The sequence below is a fragment of the Spathaspora passalidarum genome, assembly GCF_000223485.1.
Source record: "Spathaspora passalidarum NRRL Y-27907 unplaced genomic scaffold SPAPAscaffold_7, whole genome shotgun sequence".
Lineage (NCBI taxonomy): Eukaryota > Fungi > Ascomycota > Pichiomycetes > Serinales > Debaryomycetaceae > Spathaspora > Spathaspora passalidarum.
Window position 1 is genome coordinate 657,188 of NW_006767431.1, and position 14,147 is coordinate 671,334.

Below are 14,147 nucleotides of genomic sequence, written 5' to 3' on the forward strand. Positions count from 1 at the left end.
AAAAAATTTTTTTTGATTTCTTTTATAGCGAAGAGATGCACGAAAAAAGAAAATCCGATGCAACCTGTAAACTGGGCAAGAACATGCAAGTGGTGCAAACCTGCAAATGGAGCAGAGAACATGCAAATGGAATGTCGCGTTGACAGCCGCAGTGTCTCTAGCAGCCAAGACATAAATTACAGCATGTGTGATATTCCCCACCCCCACGGACAGCACATTCTTCTTCTTCTTCTTCTTCTTCTTCTTCTTCTTCTTCTTCTTCTTCTTCTTCTTCCTCCTCCTCCTCTTCTGGCTCTGCTCCTTCTTCTTCAATTGCCTTCAACCATGACCCAACCTGCTGGCACTCGCACGTCGCTGACTCTCCCACCACTCACCTCAACTCAAGAACACTTTCTCAAGAAGTACTTGATCGAAATTCAGCTCATTAAGGAATTACACACTTTGAATGATCCCAATTGTTGCCAATTTTTGGGTCCCCCCTTTAAAGTCACTTCCAATGTGAAAACCACCCAGCCACTCCCACTTCTTTCGTTCTACTTCCACAACTTCATCACCACATTCCCCTTCATAACTAACAATCCCCCTGAAGACCAACGTAGGTTCTGGCAAGACACGTTGCAACCCTTCATTACCTCCTTCAACGCAAAACCCATAAGTGAATCACAGGACAGAGTTGAACTCACAACCAAAAGAAAACAAGTCAACGCCAAAATACTTTCTGGCTTGCTTGTGTTTTTCAATTCCATGGTTACAACCAAAAATGAATTACTGTATTGGCATGACACCACCCGGTTGAAACCTGCTGATGTGGGTAAGCTCGACGGCATATTGCACGCTAATGCAAAAGACGACCACCAGAAACCAGTGGGGTTGAATGAATATAAGCTGATGAGGTTTGTCAATGATTTGTTTATCAATATCGTGGCCGTTAGACTGGTGGGCGAAACCAAGTCTTCGACATTCACGTGGTTGAGGTCTGACGAAGATAAGCACAACTATGAGTTTGTTATTCAGGTGGTGGGACGGCTGGAGGAGAAACACAGCACATACTTTATTACCCGTCACTACTCCCAATTCGCAACTTTGCATTCACAATTGACTAAACAATTCCCGGGAATTATGAAGACCCAAACTATCAACTTGCCATCAAAGATTAAACATGATGCCGGAACTAATAAATTAACAAGAGAAAAATTGAGGCTTGCATTGAGAGGATACTTGCGGTCATTGATCACCCAGGCTGAAATCATCCATTTTCCAAAGTTTATCACGTTCATTGCTCATAACCGTTTTTACAAACTCTCTGAATCTGATCTCCAGGATTATAAAGATCGTATCCAACATGAATCGACCCTCATTGACACGCAATACGAGTTCCAACAGCAAACCACCAAAGTCATGGTGCAGCTCACGGCCGATTTTGAAAATGTCAAGAATCAACTTATCATGAACCCCAACGCCATCACGGAAATCTTTCAAGATTTAGGCAAGACTTCTGATATTCACAAGTTATCACCAGTGTTGAAGACATTCAATGAATGGTGTAAATTGCAAGTTTCCAGTACGATTTACCAAACGTTTCTCAGCCAGGATAATTCTAATGAATGGTTTTCCAAATGCCGAAAGTTCCACAAGTTGTTCCCATACTCCATTGTGTATACCATTTTGAAATTCACCAACCCGGTGAAGATCATCACCAAGATTGTGGATTTACTTTTGGTAGAATTGCCTAGTTTCTCATGGAGCAGTGACAAGAAACAACTGCATAATTTATTATCGATGATATTCATCATGTTGTTGGATGAAGATTTAAGCGATTATGAGAAGGAATTGAATCAGTTGAAGGGCCAACACTTGAACCAAAAAAAGTTTGAATGTGTATTATCTCGGATTGATCAGTATAATGAGTTGACGTATCTTGAAATCGACCTGATCAAACAAGAATCGATAGAGTTGGGACAAGAAATATTTGTAACAGTATTAACAACCAAACAAATTGAACCCGCATTACCTGAATCAACAGTTGATGAAATCCTATCCACCCCGCATCTCCACCTGTGTGTCAAACAATATTGGCAACTTGAAGTGCGTAAACGTGACAAGAACCTCTTTAAGCAACTTTGGACCGAGCCGGAACTCACCCGACTCATTAAGGAATTCCTTACCATTTTCTACCAACCATTGATGAAGATCTTTGCCAAGAGTGATGTGCACCTTGTTTTTCTGTCGTTTCACAAATTTATGGATGATTTAATGAATTTGTTGACTACGATAACCAACGAAGGAATTTACTACATGACTTCATTTGAGATATACGACTCGTTGAAGTCGTTATTAGACAACCATGAAGAGATACTTTGGGAATTCATGCACAACGTGTATTGCAAAGACGACCAACACTTGTTTCTCAAGCTTATTCAATGGATTGAGAAGTTTATGATTATGATTCGCATGAAGTTTTCCAACCCCGAGGCAGTCACGGTAACATTAACCAGCTCAGTTCCGATTGATGCTGATTTGTTTATGAAACAGTTGACCAGTCGAACTTCAAAAATTGTAGAAAAAAGAAGGTTGTTTAGAGAGTATGCGAAAAAGTCAGCTGAGGCAACCACGGCCCAGGAAAAGATTGACGAGAAATGGAAGGAAATGAATGAAGGTATATTCGGAACGATATCCAGTGAGGAGTTCGGGGTCGGTGGAGAAGATATCCAAGAATTCAATGATTTGACAGAATTGGATAATTTGAAATTGAAATCAGCTCCCAACGCAACTGAGCGGGAATTGATTAATCGACTTGCTAACTTGGATAAACTTGATGATTTTGGAACTAGTGAAGTGGACAAATTGGAGTCGGAATTTGAACAACAATTGATATCGTTGTTCAGTAAAATCAATATGGATTAGCTACGTATAGATTATGCAATGCTAAGCTCTATTGAATTAGATAGTTCTAGTACTCTCCTTTAAAGCAAGTCACGGCTTGACCGCCGACCTCAATAACCAACCCATTTTCATCTTTGCTCAAATTAACACTCAACTTTGCATCTCTACTAATGCGACATCCTTGTGTAATACTAAACTTTCCTTGCTTTCCCTTGGTAGTTCCAAGATAGGCTCCTACGGCACCTGCGCCACTTCCACAAGCAGGATCTTCAGGAACACCAATACTAGGGGCGATATTTCTCATTTCATATCCATTACCCTCCTTAGGACCAAACAAACCTAACCCTGTCCATCCATTAGCTACACTTATCTTACTTAATTCAGTCATATCTAAGTTCACTTCCAATACGTCGGCTCCTGATCCAAACTCAAACACTGCCCATTTAGGACCGTCCTCGATCAATATAGGTTCGCCAACGACATTCTTTCCCAAGCTAGCTTCAACTTGCTTGACAACTTCTGTGGAGATAGGGGTCATTCTAAAATATGGTAACTTAAATGAAAGTTCTCTCAGCGAATCTTCTCCTGTAACGGTAATTTCAACTAATCCAGCATCACATTCCTGGATAACTTTCCCGTCATGAGGGGCGATCCTTCCCTCTTCGAGTAAAGCATATGCTGTACCAAGAGTAGGATGGCCAGCAAATGGTAATTCACAACCTGGGGTGAAAATTCTAACTCGATAATCAGCTCCTTCCTGGGTTGCTTTTACAACGAATGTGGTTTCAGAAAGATTGGTCCACCGGGCAATTGCTTGCATTTCTTCAGTGCTCAAATTATCAGCATCAAAGAGCACGGCAACAGCATTTCCCTTATACTTCACACTAGTAAAAACATCAACTTGTTTGAATATAGGCATGGCTAGTAATTAAGATCAGTTGTAGCAGCAATTCTAGCTTTCCCCGCGACCGGAACTAAAATTGTACACCTGACCCCCGCGATTTTTCCTGGCTGAGAAATTCATGAACAAATGACTCACACCTTTACAATACCTACAGAAAGTTGGTCACCTTTTGCTCTAAAACAAAAAAATACGACGATTATTACAATTACATTAGAACAATAATCAAAAAAATTTTAAACAATTAATGGACGAGACAGGAATCGAACCAGTGACCTTTTGCTTGCAAGGCAAACGCGCTACCAACTACGCCACACGCCCAGAGTTAACTGACTTAAAAATGGCTCAGTTTTTCATACGGTTCTAACTTGCCTGTACTGTATGCAGGGCTCAAATCCATACTGCAATATATTTGGTCACGTGGCTATTGGATGACATTCCGGTTATTGTAAAGAAAGTTGATTGTAAGTCAACGAATTGAAGTGAAAGTTGTTGCCGTGATATATATCTTGTTATTGATATGCAATTCTTTCCATTTTTACAAATTTTTATGGAGAATATGAAATCAAAATGAAAATGGTTGCAAAATTATCTGAAATTTGAACAAAATTTGGTTTAAACATCTTCAGTCATTTCTCATTTGTCGAATCTACAAATAGTTCAGACTTTAAATGATAAGTTTATAGATTATTTTAGTAATAGATATCCTTTCTATCTATAGAGGAAAATTAAGCAAAATTTGTTCTAGCACATTCTTGCATGGATTTGCACATCTCAACAGCTTCTTGTCATGGCTTCTTTTTTTTTTTCTTTCTTTCAATACATTCGAAAAGGAACAAGATAACTAGGTTAGACCTCCTCAACATTGGTTACTGGACTATGGCCATATATAATCTTCAAGGGGCTAATCGTAGACTATTTTGGTGGGTCATCGATTAGCCGGAAACCAAGGTCAAGCGCATTGTCCATTGAGTTTGATTTGCGTACCTAAAAAGAAAAGACAAACGCAAAAAAATAAAAATCTTTAACTCTTAAACAAAGTATACCCCCCTTTCGACTAGAAAGATACGAAACTTAAATAAACAGCCCACATTGATTTCCTCGCTGAAGATCTTTCCGTCAAGAATACTCACCACACGTTTATTCTACAGAAGCAAAATGCCATACTATGCCGTAGCCAAGGGTAACAAAGCAGGAATCTACAATACATGGGATGAATGCAAAGCCCAAACCAATGGGTACTCCGGATCGGTATTCAAGAAATTTCCCACTCAAGAAGCAGCTCAAGAGTTTGTGAATTCGAGGTCGGGGAATAACTCAAGTACACCAGTCCAATCCAAATCATATAGTTCTGGTGGATCTTATAGATCAGGTGGCTCATCTTATAGTTCTGGCGGATCTTATAGATCTCGTGGATCTTATAGTTCAAGTGGCTCTTCTCATCCAACTATTTCTTCCACTAGCTTTACTGTTGGTACCACTCATCCAGCCAAAAAAACTACAAAAGAGAAGATTTACGTGGACGGTGCTTGTCGTGGTAATGGGAAGTTCAAGTCTCCTTCAGCTGGATATGGGGTTTTCTATGGTGATAAAGATCCTCGTAATGCTGCTGTCCCATTAAATAAAGTTTACAAGGGCAAACCTACCAACCAAAGAGCAGAATTGTATGCTATGAACCATGCCTTGGAGAATATTAACCAAGAATTGAAAAACAACAAAGCTTGTCGTCCTAGTGAAATCCATTCTGATTCCAAGTATGCAATTGAGTCTGTCACTAATTGGTCTCGACGTTGGAAACAAGAAGGATGGAAAACTTCCCAAAACAAAGATGTTGCCAATGCGGATTTGATTAAACCAATGGTTGAATTGAAAGAGAAAATTGACACTCAATACAAAGAAAGATCATGGGAACCATTAGGATTCACCCATGTTAGAGGACATGCAGGAAACGAAGGAAATGAGAGGGCTGATCAATTGGCTAATTTGGGTGCAGACGCAATGGAAAACAACAGAAATTAATTTACTATTTAGCAGTATATAGCTTATTTTTATGCTTATTTTATGACAACTTATAGACTATTCATTCTTCTTTTTATAATCTCCTTGTTTAACATTTTTGGCAATGGTTCTAAACACTTGATATTCCTTAAAGTAGATTTGAACAGCCATTTCAAAAAGCCAGAATGGCAAGATTCGACTAGCACAATGCAATAAATAGGCTTTTGCACCATGATAAAGATTGAACCCAGGATCGCATCTGCTTTGAATATCAGCAACAATTTGTTTAGCATATTTCTCAGGAGAGATGTTCAAGTCACGAGACATGGTGGCAGAAGCCTTGAAACTAGCTTCAGCTCCTGGCACATTGTAATAAGAATCTTCAAATTTAGCTGGCAAGTTTGGATCAAAAATAGCAGTATTAACCCCTCCGGTAATGACACTATGAACTCTCACTCCAAATGGCTTCAATTCTCCATGTAATGTCAAAGCGTATTGATCAATTGCTGCTTTGGTTGCATTGTAAGCACTGATCCAAGCAAGTGGAACTCTGGCCGCAACGGAACTAGTGTAAAGAATTGTTCCCTTGGCATTAATAACTTGAGGAGCAAAATACTTGGTCATGTTGATGTGACCAATGACATTGACATTAAACACGTTAGTCAAATCTTCTTCCAGGGTTTCAATACCAGGACCAATAACAGCAATACCAGCATTGTTGTAAAGCACATGTAATTTTCCTCCGGTAATCTCATTGACAGTTAAAGCTGTAGTTTTAATTTCATCAACCTAAGTAATATCAAGAGGAAGAGAAATCAAGTCGTATTCTTCTTCCAACGGCTTTTGAAGGTGGATAACACTGGGAGGAGAACAACCAATCACCTTGTAACCTGCTTTGGATAATTGCAAAGCTAATTGGTATCCAATACCTTGGCAAGCACCAGTAACTAACGCGTATTTAGTTTCAGACATGATAGTATAATCTTATAATAAGAATTGAGGTGATTATAAATATATCTGTAAGAAAATTTTCAAACAACAATATTACCTGGTTTTATATCTACTCCAGAACATAATGCTCGTGATTATCCCAAATCAAGTTCAAAGAGGAATGGTATGATTCTCCATTGCTCTCTTTTTTTTGTGTTATATTGTGAAACGTAAGTACAGTTGATATAACCTAACCGTTGTCAAAGTGATTTTTATTGAACAATTAAATTGACAGTACTTCACTACTCAAACATGTTTACGATGTTCATTAGCAGCTCATCGAATCAACCATATCTAATTTTAGTTCCAGATGCTTAAGCCTCTCTATCTTTCAGATGTATAAGCCTTTTTCGAAGCTTACTAAGCCCTACAAAACTTTAGAAAAGTCTATAGCCCTGTTTGGCTGGTATGGTTATGAAAGTAGATTTAGATTTTTTTTTCATCTCCTGACAGCAATGGCTGCACCTGACAGCACTGAGCTTAAGCTAAAGAAAATCTCTTAGCGATGGTTGGCAGCAAGAAGAGGTAATAAACTACTAGACTAAACCTTTAGTCTTAGTTGGTATGACCCAGCTACCTGTGAAACCCAATAAACTACTAATTTTTTGTTTTTTTGGTTATTGTTACCATTGTGGGCAATATATTTGTTCCCCCCCTCCCCCTGAAAGTGAGGTGACTACTTCCTAACTACAGAAGAGGGTGCCGAGACACAATCTACAGCAGATTACGTCTCCATTAGCTTCTACCATGGAATTCCTTGAAAATTCCAGTTTCCTAACTAGAAGAGGTCAACTTTCAGCTAACCATATTAATTAGTAAGTTTAAAATTTATACTCACAAGGGTTTAACAATAATTCGCTGTTTAGTTCTTCCAATTTAATTGATTTATGATATTTGGTCAATAATGTACCCTTTTTTTTATCCCAAATATCCAAAGATTCTACTATCTTTTGTCTCTCTATTTTTACTTCTTTAAACAATTCATGGCTGCATATCCAATTTCTTTTGCTTAGTTGAATAGTTGAATATCCAATTATTCACTGCCTTTTGCTTGTTCAATTAGCTTCTCTTTCAGTAAGTTTGGCTCGTCGACAGCGGCTGGCAGTTCAAGTGGGTGCTGGAAATCCGGATGAGCGGGAAGCCTTTCGTTGGGGCATCAACAGCATAAATCCTGATGTTTCTGTTGGAATCAAGCAAAATTGACCTTACAAACTTCATACAGACAAAGAATATTGTAGACAAGGATATTTGGCAGGTTTTTACATCTAATTTCAAAGCCTAACTACAAGAACTTCAAGAAGGAATGACAAATTTTTATGTATAAACTATACATGTTCTAATACAGACTCCACTTAGCAACATAAATTTAAATCTCCATTACGGTCAAAAACTCCCCGAAGTCTAACATAAGCGTCCAACTTTGTAAAATTATGACTCAATTGGATACTCAAATTCAATTTATCCTGTAAGTAAAGCTCGGAAACATGAGGATTAGTAGCTTCAATCCACTTGCGAGTAGTTTCAAAAAACCTTAAAAACAACATGTCACGTTCTTTCTTCAATCTTATATATTCCCTATCTTTTTCTTTGGGAGGAGACAAATCTGCAAGAGTTGGAACAGGATACTCTGGTTTATCGGTATTCTCCCCTCCTAAAAGAGCAGGTATATATTTGGGGTCGATAAATCTCGTAAGGTCAGGATATGTCTTGCTGAAGTAGATCTTTGATGCAACAGTAGGGTCCAACCATGGTTTAATTATTTCATAGACCTTATAGGCTGCCCACGGAGCACTGTGGACTATAATAAATTCTAACAGTTCGGGATAATGGGCTTCAAACATCTCCGCAAGGGTTTTTGCTCCAGCCAAGTCGGCATTCTTCATTAGCGAGAATCCAGTCATGTCAAAGAGAACCGTGAATTTATCCTGGGCTTCGCTAACTTCCCGAACAAAAAGTCTAGCCCATTCAATAAAGGTAACAAAGAACTTTTGATTCTGTTCCAGTTCACTCTCTGAAATCAATTGCTTTCTGACTTCAATAATGAACAATGGGTTGTTGTTACGATCGGTTCCCTTGATCCAAGCTTTACACCTTTGCATCCCCTTGACAAACAATTTATCTTTTCCATTGAAATAAGATGGCACATCTCCTTCCTGAAGTAACCTATCAGCTTTGGATATGTTAACTCTCCAATCAAGGGATTTGAAAAACATGGTAATCGCTTTGTCAACATCCCATTTTCTTGCTCGAACAAACCTAAGGACTTGGTTATCACAAAGGTCGTTTCTGGTACCTTTATTGAGTGCCCGATGAATCACTTTAGGATCATAATGTGGGAAACAAGAATGAAGAGTTTTGCATGAGGTGACTTTGACTTTGAAGCCATGTGGTAGGGTCCGTCTATTGCTTGAACAGGAGTAAACGCTACTGCGTTTGTTGTTCTTAGCCACGTGTATTTCCTGACTAGAATTGAACCTTAATTCTTCACTTGCTGTACCATTCTTTGATGGGTTGAAGATATGCGCTGGGTAGTCGTCAAATTGTGATAATGAAGTGCATGCTGTAACAAAAGAACTATTGTCATTGTCAAACAAATCTGGCTCTGGATCAGGATCACTATCTTCAACTAGCGGACGGTTCTTTGACCTTTCTGGTACAACTTCACTTAATTCTGGTTCATCATAACCAAACTTGTTGATCAAATCAGAGTATTCACGAGATCTTTCATAATTAGCCTTATAATGATGAACAAATACATAGTAATACTCATCACTAGGGACCTTAACCTTTTCATATTTTTCTGTACTTGCATGAGTGTCAATGTAAATCCTTCTTTCAGAATCGGATGGAAGAGTTTCAGGATCGTGACCCTTAACTTTTCCCATGAGTGGTTTGGGCGGTGGACATGTACTTAAAGTTACCACAGGCACAAAAACTCGAGATTCATCAAAATTCTCAGTAGATGTGGATGCAATATAGCTTTCGTTGTACCTGACGTCATAATGATTAATGCTAAGCGGATATCCAAGAAATTTGATTATGTATGCCCAAGTTTTCTTTAAAATAATTTCTTCTTGAGCAGTAAGAGTTTGAATTCTTTGTGGAGGATATTTGTCAGCGGCGAAGATAGTCATTGTTGCTTAAGTATCAAAATATTCAAAAATTTATGGACATTATAAAGGCAGAACGAGCTGGTTTTATATAAGAATATTTTTATGGTGAGATGTTTAGATCAAGAGAGATTACCACCGGAAGTTGCAGCAACATACGGAGCCGTTGAAAGGTCTAAATCTGTAGTGAGATGTTTCAGAAGTGTCGAGGGGAATCTGGTGGTTCCATGCCTTAGTTACGCCCAGTTTGGAATGCCAAGGACCTAAATGGACCCGCTTTCGAGGTATATTGCCATGACGACAGGTAAATATTGACGATATAAATCTTATTTCCGTATCCCCTTAACCAATGGCAAATTTAAATATCGATGACACATGCAACGAAGACGCTGTCACATCAAACTATTAGAATTCTCGTCAATCAACTGATTATGGTTGCAAAACACCCCATCTGTTGAAAAATGTGTCCTTGACGCCTTTCGCAAATTTGCTCTCGTGGTTTCATTAATCTATTTCCTGAATAGGGTAGCATCGTTCAGAATAGTACATAAACTCACATTAAGTACCGAGTTCACAAAGCAGAACGGCCTGATCTCGCATAATTTAGCTTAATAATAATAATAATAATTATATCAAGTATTATCTATTTGAAGTTTAATATATATTACAGTAGTATACACCTAGTGTTACAACACGCTGTAAATCCATTTTATCCTCTGACCTTGGTTTATCTTCTCCGTGATCTAGGGACCAACTTGGGACGACCACCAGGAAGCCCAGGAGCAGCACCGCTAAAGGGGACTCCTGGTGCACCAGGAGTCATCGCAGGAGCCTGTCCAAATGCCGCGGCATGTGATTTGAATATACTTGCAGGATCAGGCGTAGTTTCTTTACTACCAACACCAAAATTAAATTGTCCTGGAGCACCATTCTGTTGCATTCCTCCTCCAAAACTAAATGGCGTGGTAGCAGGTTGACTTCCAAATGCAGGCAGAGCTGTTTGTGGAGGCTGGCCAAATGGACTATTGGATGATTGCCCTAATGGTGATTGCCCAAATGAAGTAACAGGTTGTTGTTGTTGTTGTTGTTGTTGCTGCTGATTGAACATAAAATTCGGAGTTGCTGCAGCTGGGGTTGAATTCGTATTCGCGCCAAAAGCAAAGGGTGATTTTATTGATGATGGATTGATTCCAGCAGCAAACTTGAAATCAGGATTGGTGGGCACTGGTGATGGCGTATTGTTAGTGGCCGAAAATGCAAATCCTGACAGTGTATTATTAGTACCTCCAAATGAAAAACCAGGATTAGCTGTTTGTGATTGTGATTGTGATTGGCCAAATGCGAACGGTTTATTACCAGCATCAGGTGAAACCTTCTTGTCAACATTGAATGAAAATGATGGGGTTGTTGAGGTTGCATCTTTCGTTCCAGATGGAGTGGCGGATCCAAATTTAAATGAAGTGTTAGTTGTAGTAGCAGCAGAAGCAGCAGCACTGCCAGATCCAAATTTGAACGTATTTGTACTTTCTGAGCTGGTAGGGTTGGTAGCTTCTGTACCAGCAGGTTTACCAAATGTAAATCCACCCGATTCTTTTGATGCCTGAGAGAAAAGACCAGGCTTTTCAGGTACTTTGGTTTCACCACTTGGTTTATTCAAGGTTGATCCAAATGAAAATGGAGGGGTAGCAGATTTATCAAATATGTTAGTTTTAGTTTGTTCCGGTTTATCGGGCATGAATACACTTGGTTTAGTTTCAGTAAGCTTGGAAGCGGTTGTGGAAGAAGTGGCTCCAAATAGCAGCGGACCTTGTGACTCTTTATTGCCAAATGTAAATGTCGAGGCAGGTTTGCCGGTAGTGTCTTGTTCTTCTTTCTTTCCAAATGAAAAAGTCGAAACCGGTTTGGCGGCGTCTTCCCCTTTCTTACCAAATAATCCAGAGGCAGGTTTTACAGCAGTTTCCTCTTCGTCTTTCTTTCCAAATGCAAAGCTCAAGGCGGGTTTTGTAGTATCATCTTTCTTATTAAACTCAAAAGTCTGTGTAGGTTTGGCTGCAGTTTCATCTTTCTTTCCAAATTCAAAAGTCAGCGTAGGTTTGGCAACAGCATCTGTTTCAACTTTTTTACCAAACAAAAATCCACCACTTTCTTCCTTCTTCTCGCCAAACGAAAAGGCTGGTTTTGGAATTGAAGTATCGGGAAGAGGAGTAGGACTTGCCGTGGCGGAGGTGCCAGCTTCCTCTTTGTTACCAAAGGAAAATAATGGCTTGGCACTAGTTGCAGATCCATTTGATTCCGTCTTGGCTCCAAATGTAAACTTAGGCACCTCTCCATCCAACTTTGGTGTTTCATCTTTCTTACCAAAACTGAATTTTGGAGCTTCAGTAGATTCCTTCCTTTCGGTGAATAAACTTGTTGGTGCTTCTTCTGGTTTCTTGCCAAATGAAAACTTTGGTGCTGATGCAGCGGGTTGGTCATTTTCTGTTTTCTTAAATGCAAACTGTGGTGCTTTAGCTTTTTCGTCAGGCTTGCCAAATGAAAACAATGGAGCTGATCCCTTCTTTTCTTCTTGATCTTCTTCGTCATTCAGTCTCTTTCTAGTCCTCTTTCTTGGCTGTTCTGATTCATCCTTGTTTCCAAACAAACTAGGTGTGGCAGTGGATGTCTTTTGTTGTTTAAGAGCATCATCCTCAGTATTTTCAATAGCAACGGATTTCTTGAGTGTAAAGCTTGGCTTTTGATTAACCAACTTTGAATTTGCAAACAAATCATCGTTATCTTGACGTTGTTTCAAGATATTATTCAAATCATCCTTCTTAATGTCAAATTTAAACCCAGAAGATGGAGCAACTGGAGAAGTTATCTTCCTATTCACTTCGACTGAATCTTTCAACTTGATGATATTGGAAACAGACTCCGACTTCTTCAAGTATTCATCATCCAATTTCAATTCAGTCGGGATAGTAGCAGACTTGGCGAAAAGGTTTTCTCGATCACGCAGAGGACTAGAACGGGCAAACTTTTTCAAGGTTGGGTCCTCATCCTGTTGTGGAATAATTTGGGTCAATGGTGAATGGGCGCGTGGTTCTGATTTTGTAAATTTTGGTTTTGTTATACTGCCTAAATAGCCATTCAATTCACTGCTGACGGAAGGCACAGTTGAAATCATTTTACTTTCTTCAGGAACATCATACTTGAACTCTCCACTAAAGAACCCGCGTCTCTTTTTCAATGGTGGACCAGAAGCAGCATCAGCAACAGCAGCAGCAGCAGAAGCCGGTATCGGAGCTGATTCGACCCTACGCTTAAAATGCAACTTCCTAGACAAGTATTCAACATCGTGTGTTTGAGTAGCACTATCGACCTTATTAATGGTGGTGTTCATAGAACTGATTGTTTCATTGGGATCAACCATGTACCTGATTCTCTTCTGAATAGACTCTTGGGCTTCAATAGTTCGTTTCAATTGAAGTAAATGATGCCTTTCTCTAGGATCCAACTTGATAAACGGAGGACGAACAAGGTTGCCTTGTTCATCAGTGTACAAAGACCCGTAATCAAAGTTTTCAACATTGCTATCGCTTGCCGGAGAGTTAATTCCCATAAAACTATGTGTAGGAAGCGGGAGGACGTTGAGAGGTGACGCATCACGGCTAATTGAGGGGTTGTTGCTAATGGCATCAGCCTTGACGTATTCTTGCTCATACACATTGGATATCCTTCGTTCCAAATCGTTGTTTAATTCCTGCTCATACGTGCGTAAGTTGGTGTATAGGTTCAGATACGAACCCATGGCGAGGTTGGATAGTGATGGCGAACGTGGATTGGTGCCTCTTCTAGGGATGGCCTGAATCGAAAGTCGTTTTTTCTTGTCAGATGTGAAATTGTTCAGTAATGGTTCATCATCAATTAGCTTTGCCACTGACTTTGGAGCTATTGGAGAAGAGGAGTCTATTTCCAATGAATTGTCACCCACATTCTTTGTCTTTCCAGGTGAGGGTTTAAAGATGGAGTTTCGAAGTCGAGTAAAATATGATGAGAAGCTGGTGGATCCTTGTTCATCATCATCATCGTCTAATCTTTCACCGATTTTCGTGTTGGGACTTATAGGTCGTCCGTCTTCTTCCATGGTGATTGTCTATAAACCTGAAGAGTAAACAGTTGGAAACCCAAAAGATGGTTGCCTAAAATTTGTTTTTTTTCTTTTTGATTTTTTTCTTCTTTGGTTTTCTCTGTGCGGCTCACTCAAATATAGCAAGGCTAATAAA

The 14,147-nt window shown here is 39.4% G+C and overlaps 6 protein-coding genes across 6 annotated transcripts; 2 read left to right on the forward strand and 4 right to left on the reverse strand. All coding sequences in view use genetic code 12, as the record gives it.

Moving 5' to 3' along the window:
- Positions 1-324: 324 nt before the first annotated feature.
- Positions 325-2,904, forward strand: SPAPADRAFT_143554 (uncharacterized protein; the record flags this gene model as incomplete). The annotated part of the gene is made up of 1 exon (XM_007377460.1): positions 325-2,904. One exon carries the CDS (start codon positions 325-327, stop codon positions 2,902-2,904), a length of 2,580 nt encoding a protein of 859 aa, XP_007377522.1.
- SPAPADRAFT_63392 (uncharacterized protein) lies at positions 2,021-3,823 on the reverse strand (the record flags this gene model as incomplete). Its single annotated transcript, XM_007377461.1, has 1 exon — positions 2,021-3,823. The coding sequence occupies one exon, from the start codon at positions 3,800-3,802 to the stop codon at positions 2,951-2,953; it is 852 nt and encodes a 283-aa protein (XP_007377523.1).
- A 1,020-nt stretch (positions 3,824-4,843) lies between these two features.
- On the forward strand, positions 4,844-7,363 carry SPAPADRAFT_63394 (RNA-DNA hybrid ribonuclease; the record flags this gene model as incomplete). Its single annotated transcript, XM_007377462.1, has 1 exon — positions 4,844-7,363. The coding sequence occupies one exon, from the start codon at positions 4,943-4,945 to the stop codon at positions 5,801-5,803; it is 861 nt and encodes a 286-aa protein (XP_007377524.1).
- AYR2 (Ayr2p) lies at positions 5,861-6,754 on the reverse strand (the record flags this gene model as incomplete). Its single annotated transcript, XM_007377463.1, has 2 exons — positions 5,861-6,571; positions 6,641-6,754. The coding sequence occupies 2 exons, from the start codon at positions 6,752-6,754 to the stop codon at positions 5,861-5,863; spliced, it is 825 nt and encodes a 274-aa protein (XP_007377525.1).
- A 706-nt stretch (positions 7,364-8,069) lies between the features above and the next one.
- SPAPADRAFT_157743 (uncharacterized protein) lies at positions 8,070-10,265 on the reverse strand (the record flags this gene model as incomplete). The annotated part of the gene is made up of 1 exon (XM_007377464.1): positions 8,070-10,265. One exon carries the CDS (start codon positions 9,904-9,906, stop codon positions 8,125-8,127), a length of 1,782 nt encoding a protein of 593 aa, XP_007377526.1.
- Positions 10,266-10,501: 236 nt separating this feature from the next.
- On the reverse strand, positions 10,502-14,008 carry SPAPADRAFT_68640 (FG-nucleoporin; the record flags this gene model as incomplete). The annotated part of the gene is made up of 1 exon (XM_007377465.1): positions 10,502-14,008. The coding sequence occupies one exon, from the start codon at positions 14,006-14,008 to the stop codon at positions 10,610-10,612; it is 3,399 nt and encodes a 1,132-aa protein (XP_007377527.1).
- Between the last annotated feature and the right edge of the window lie 139 nt (positions 14,009-14,147).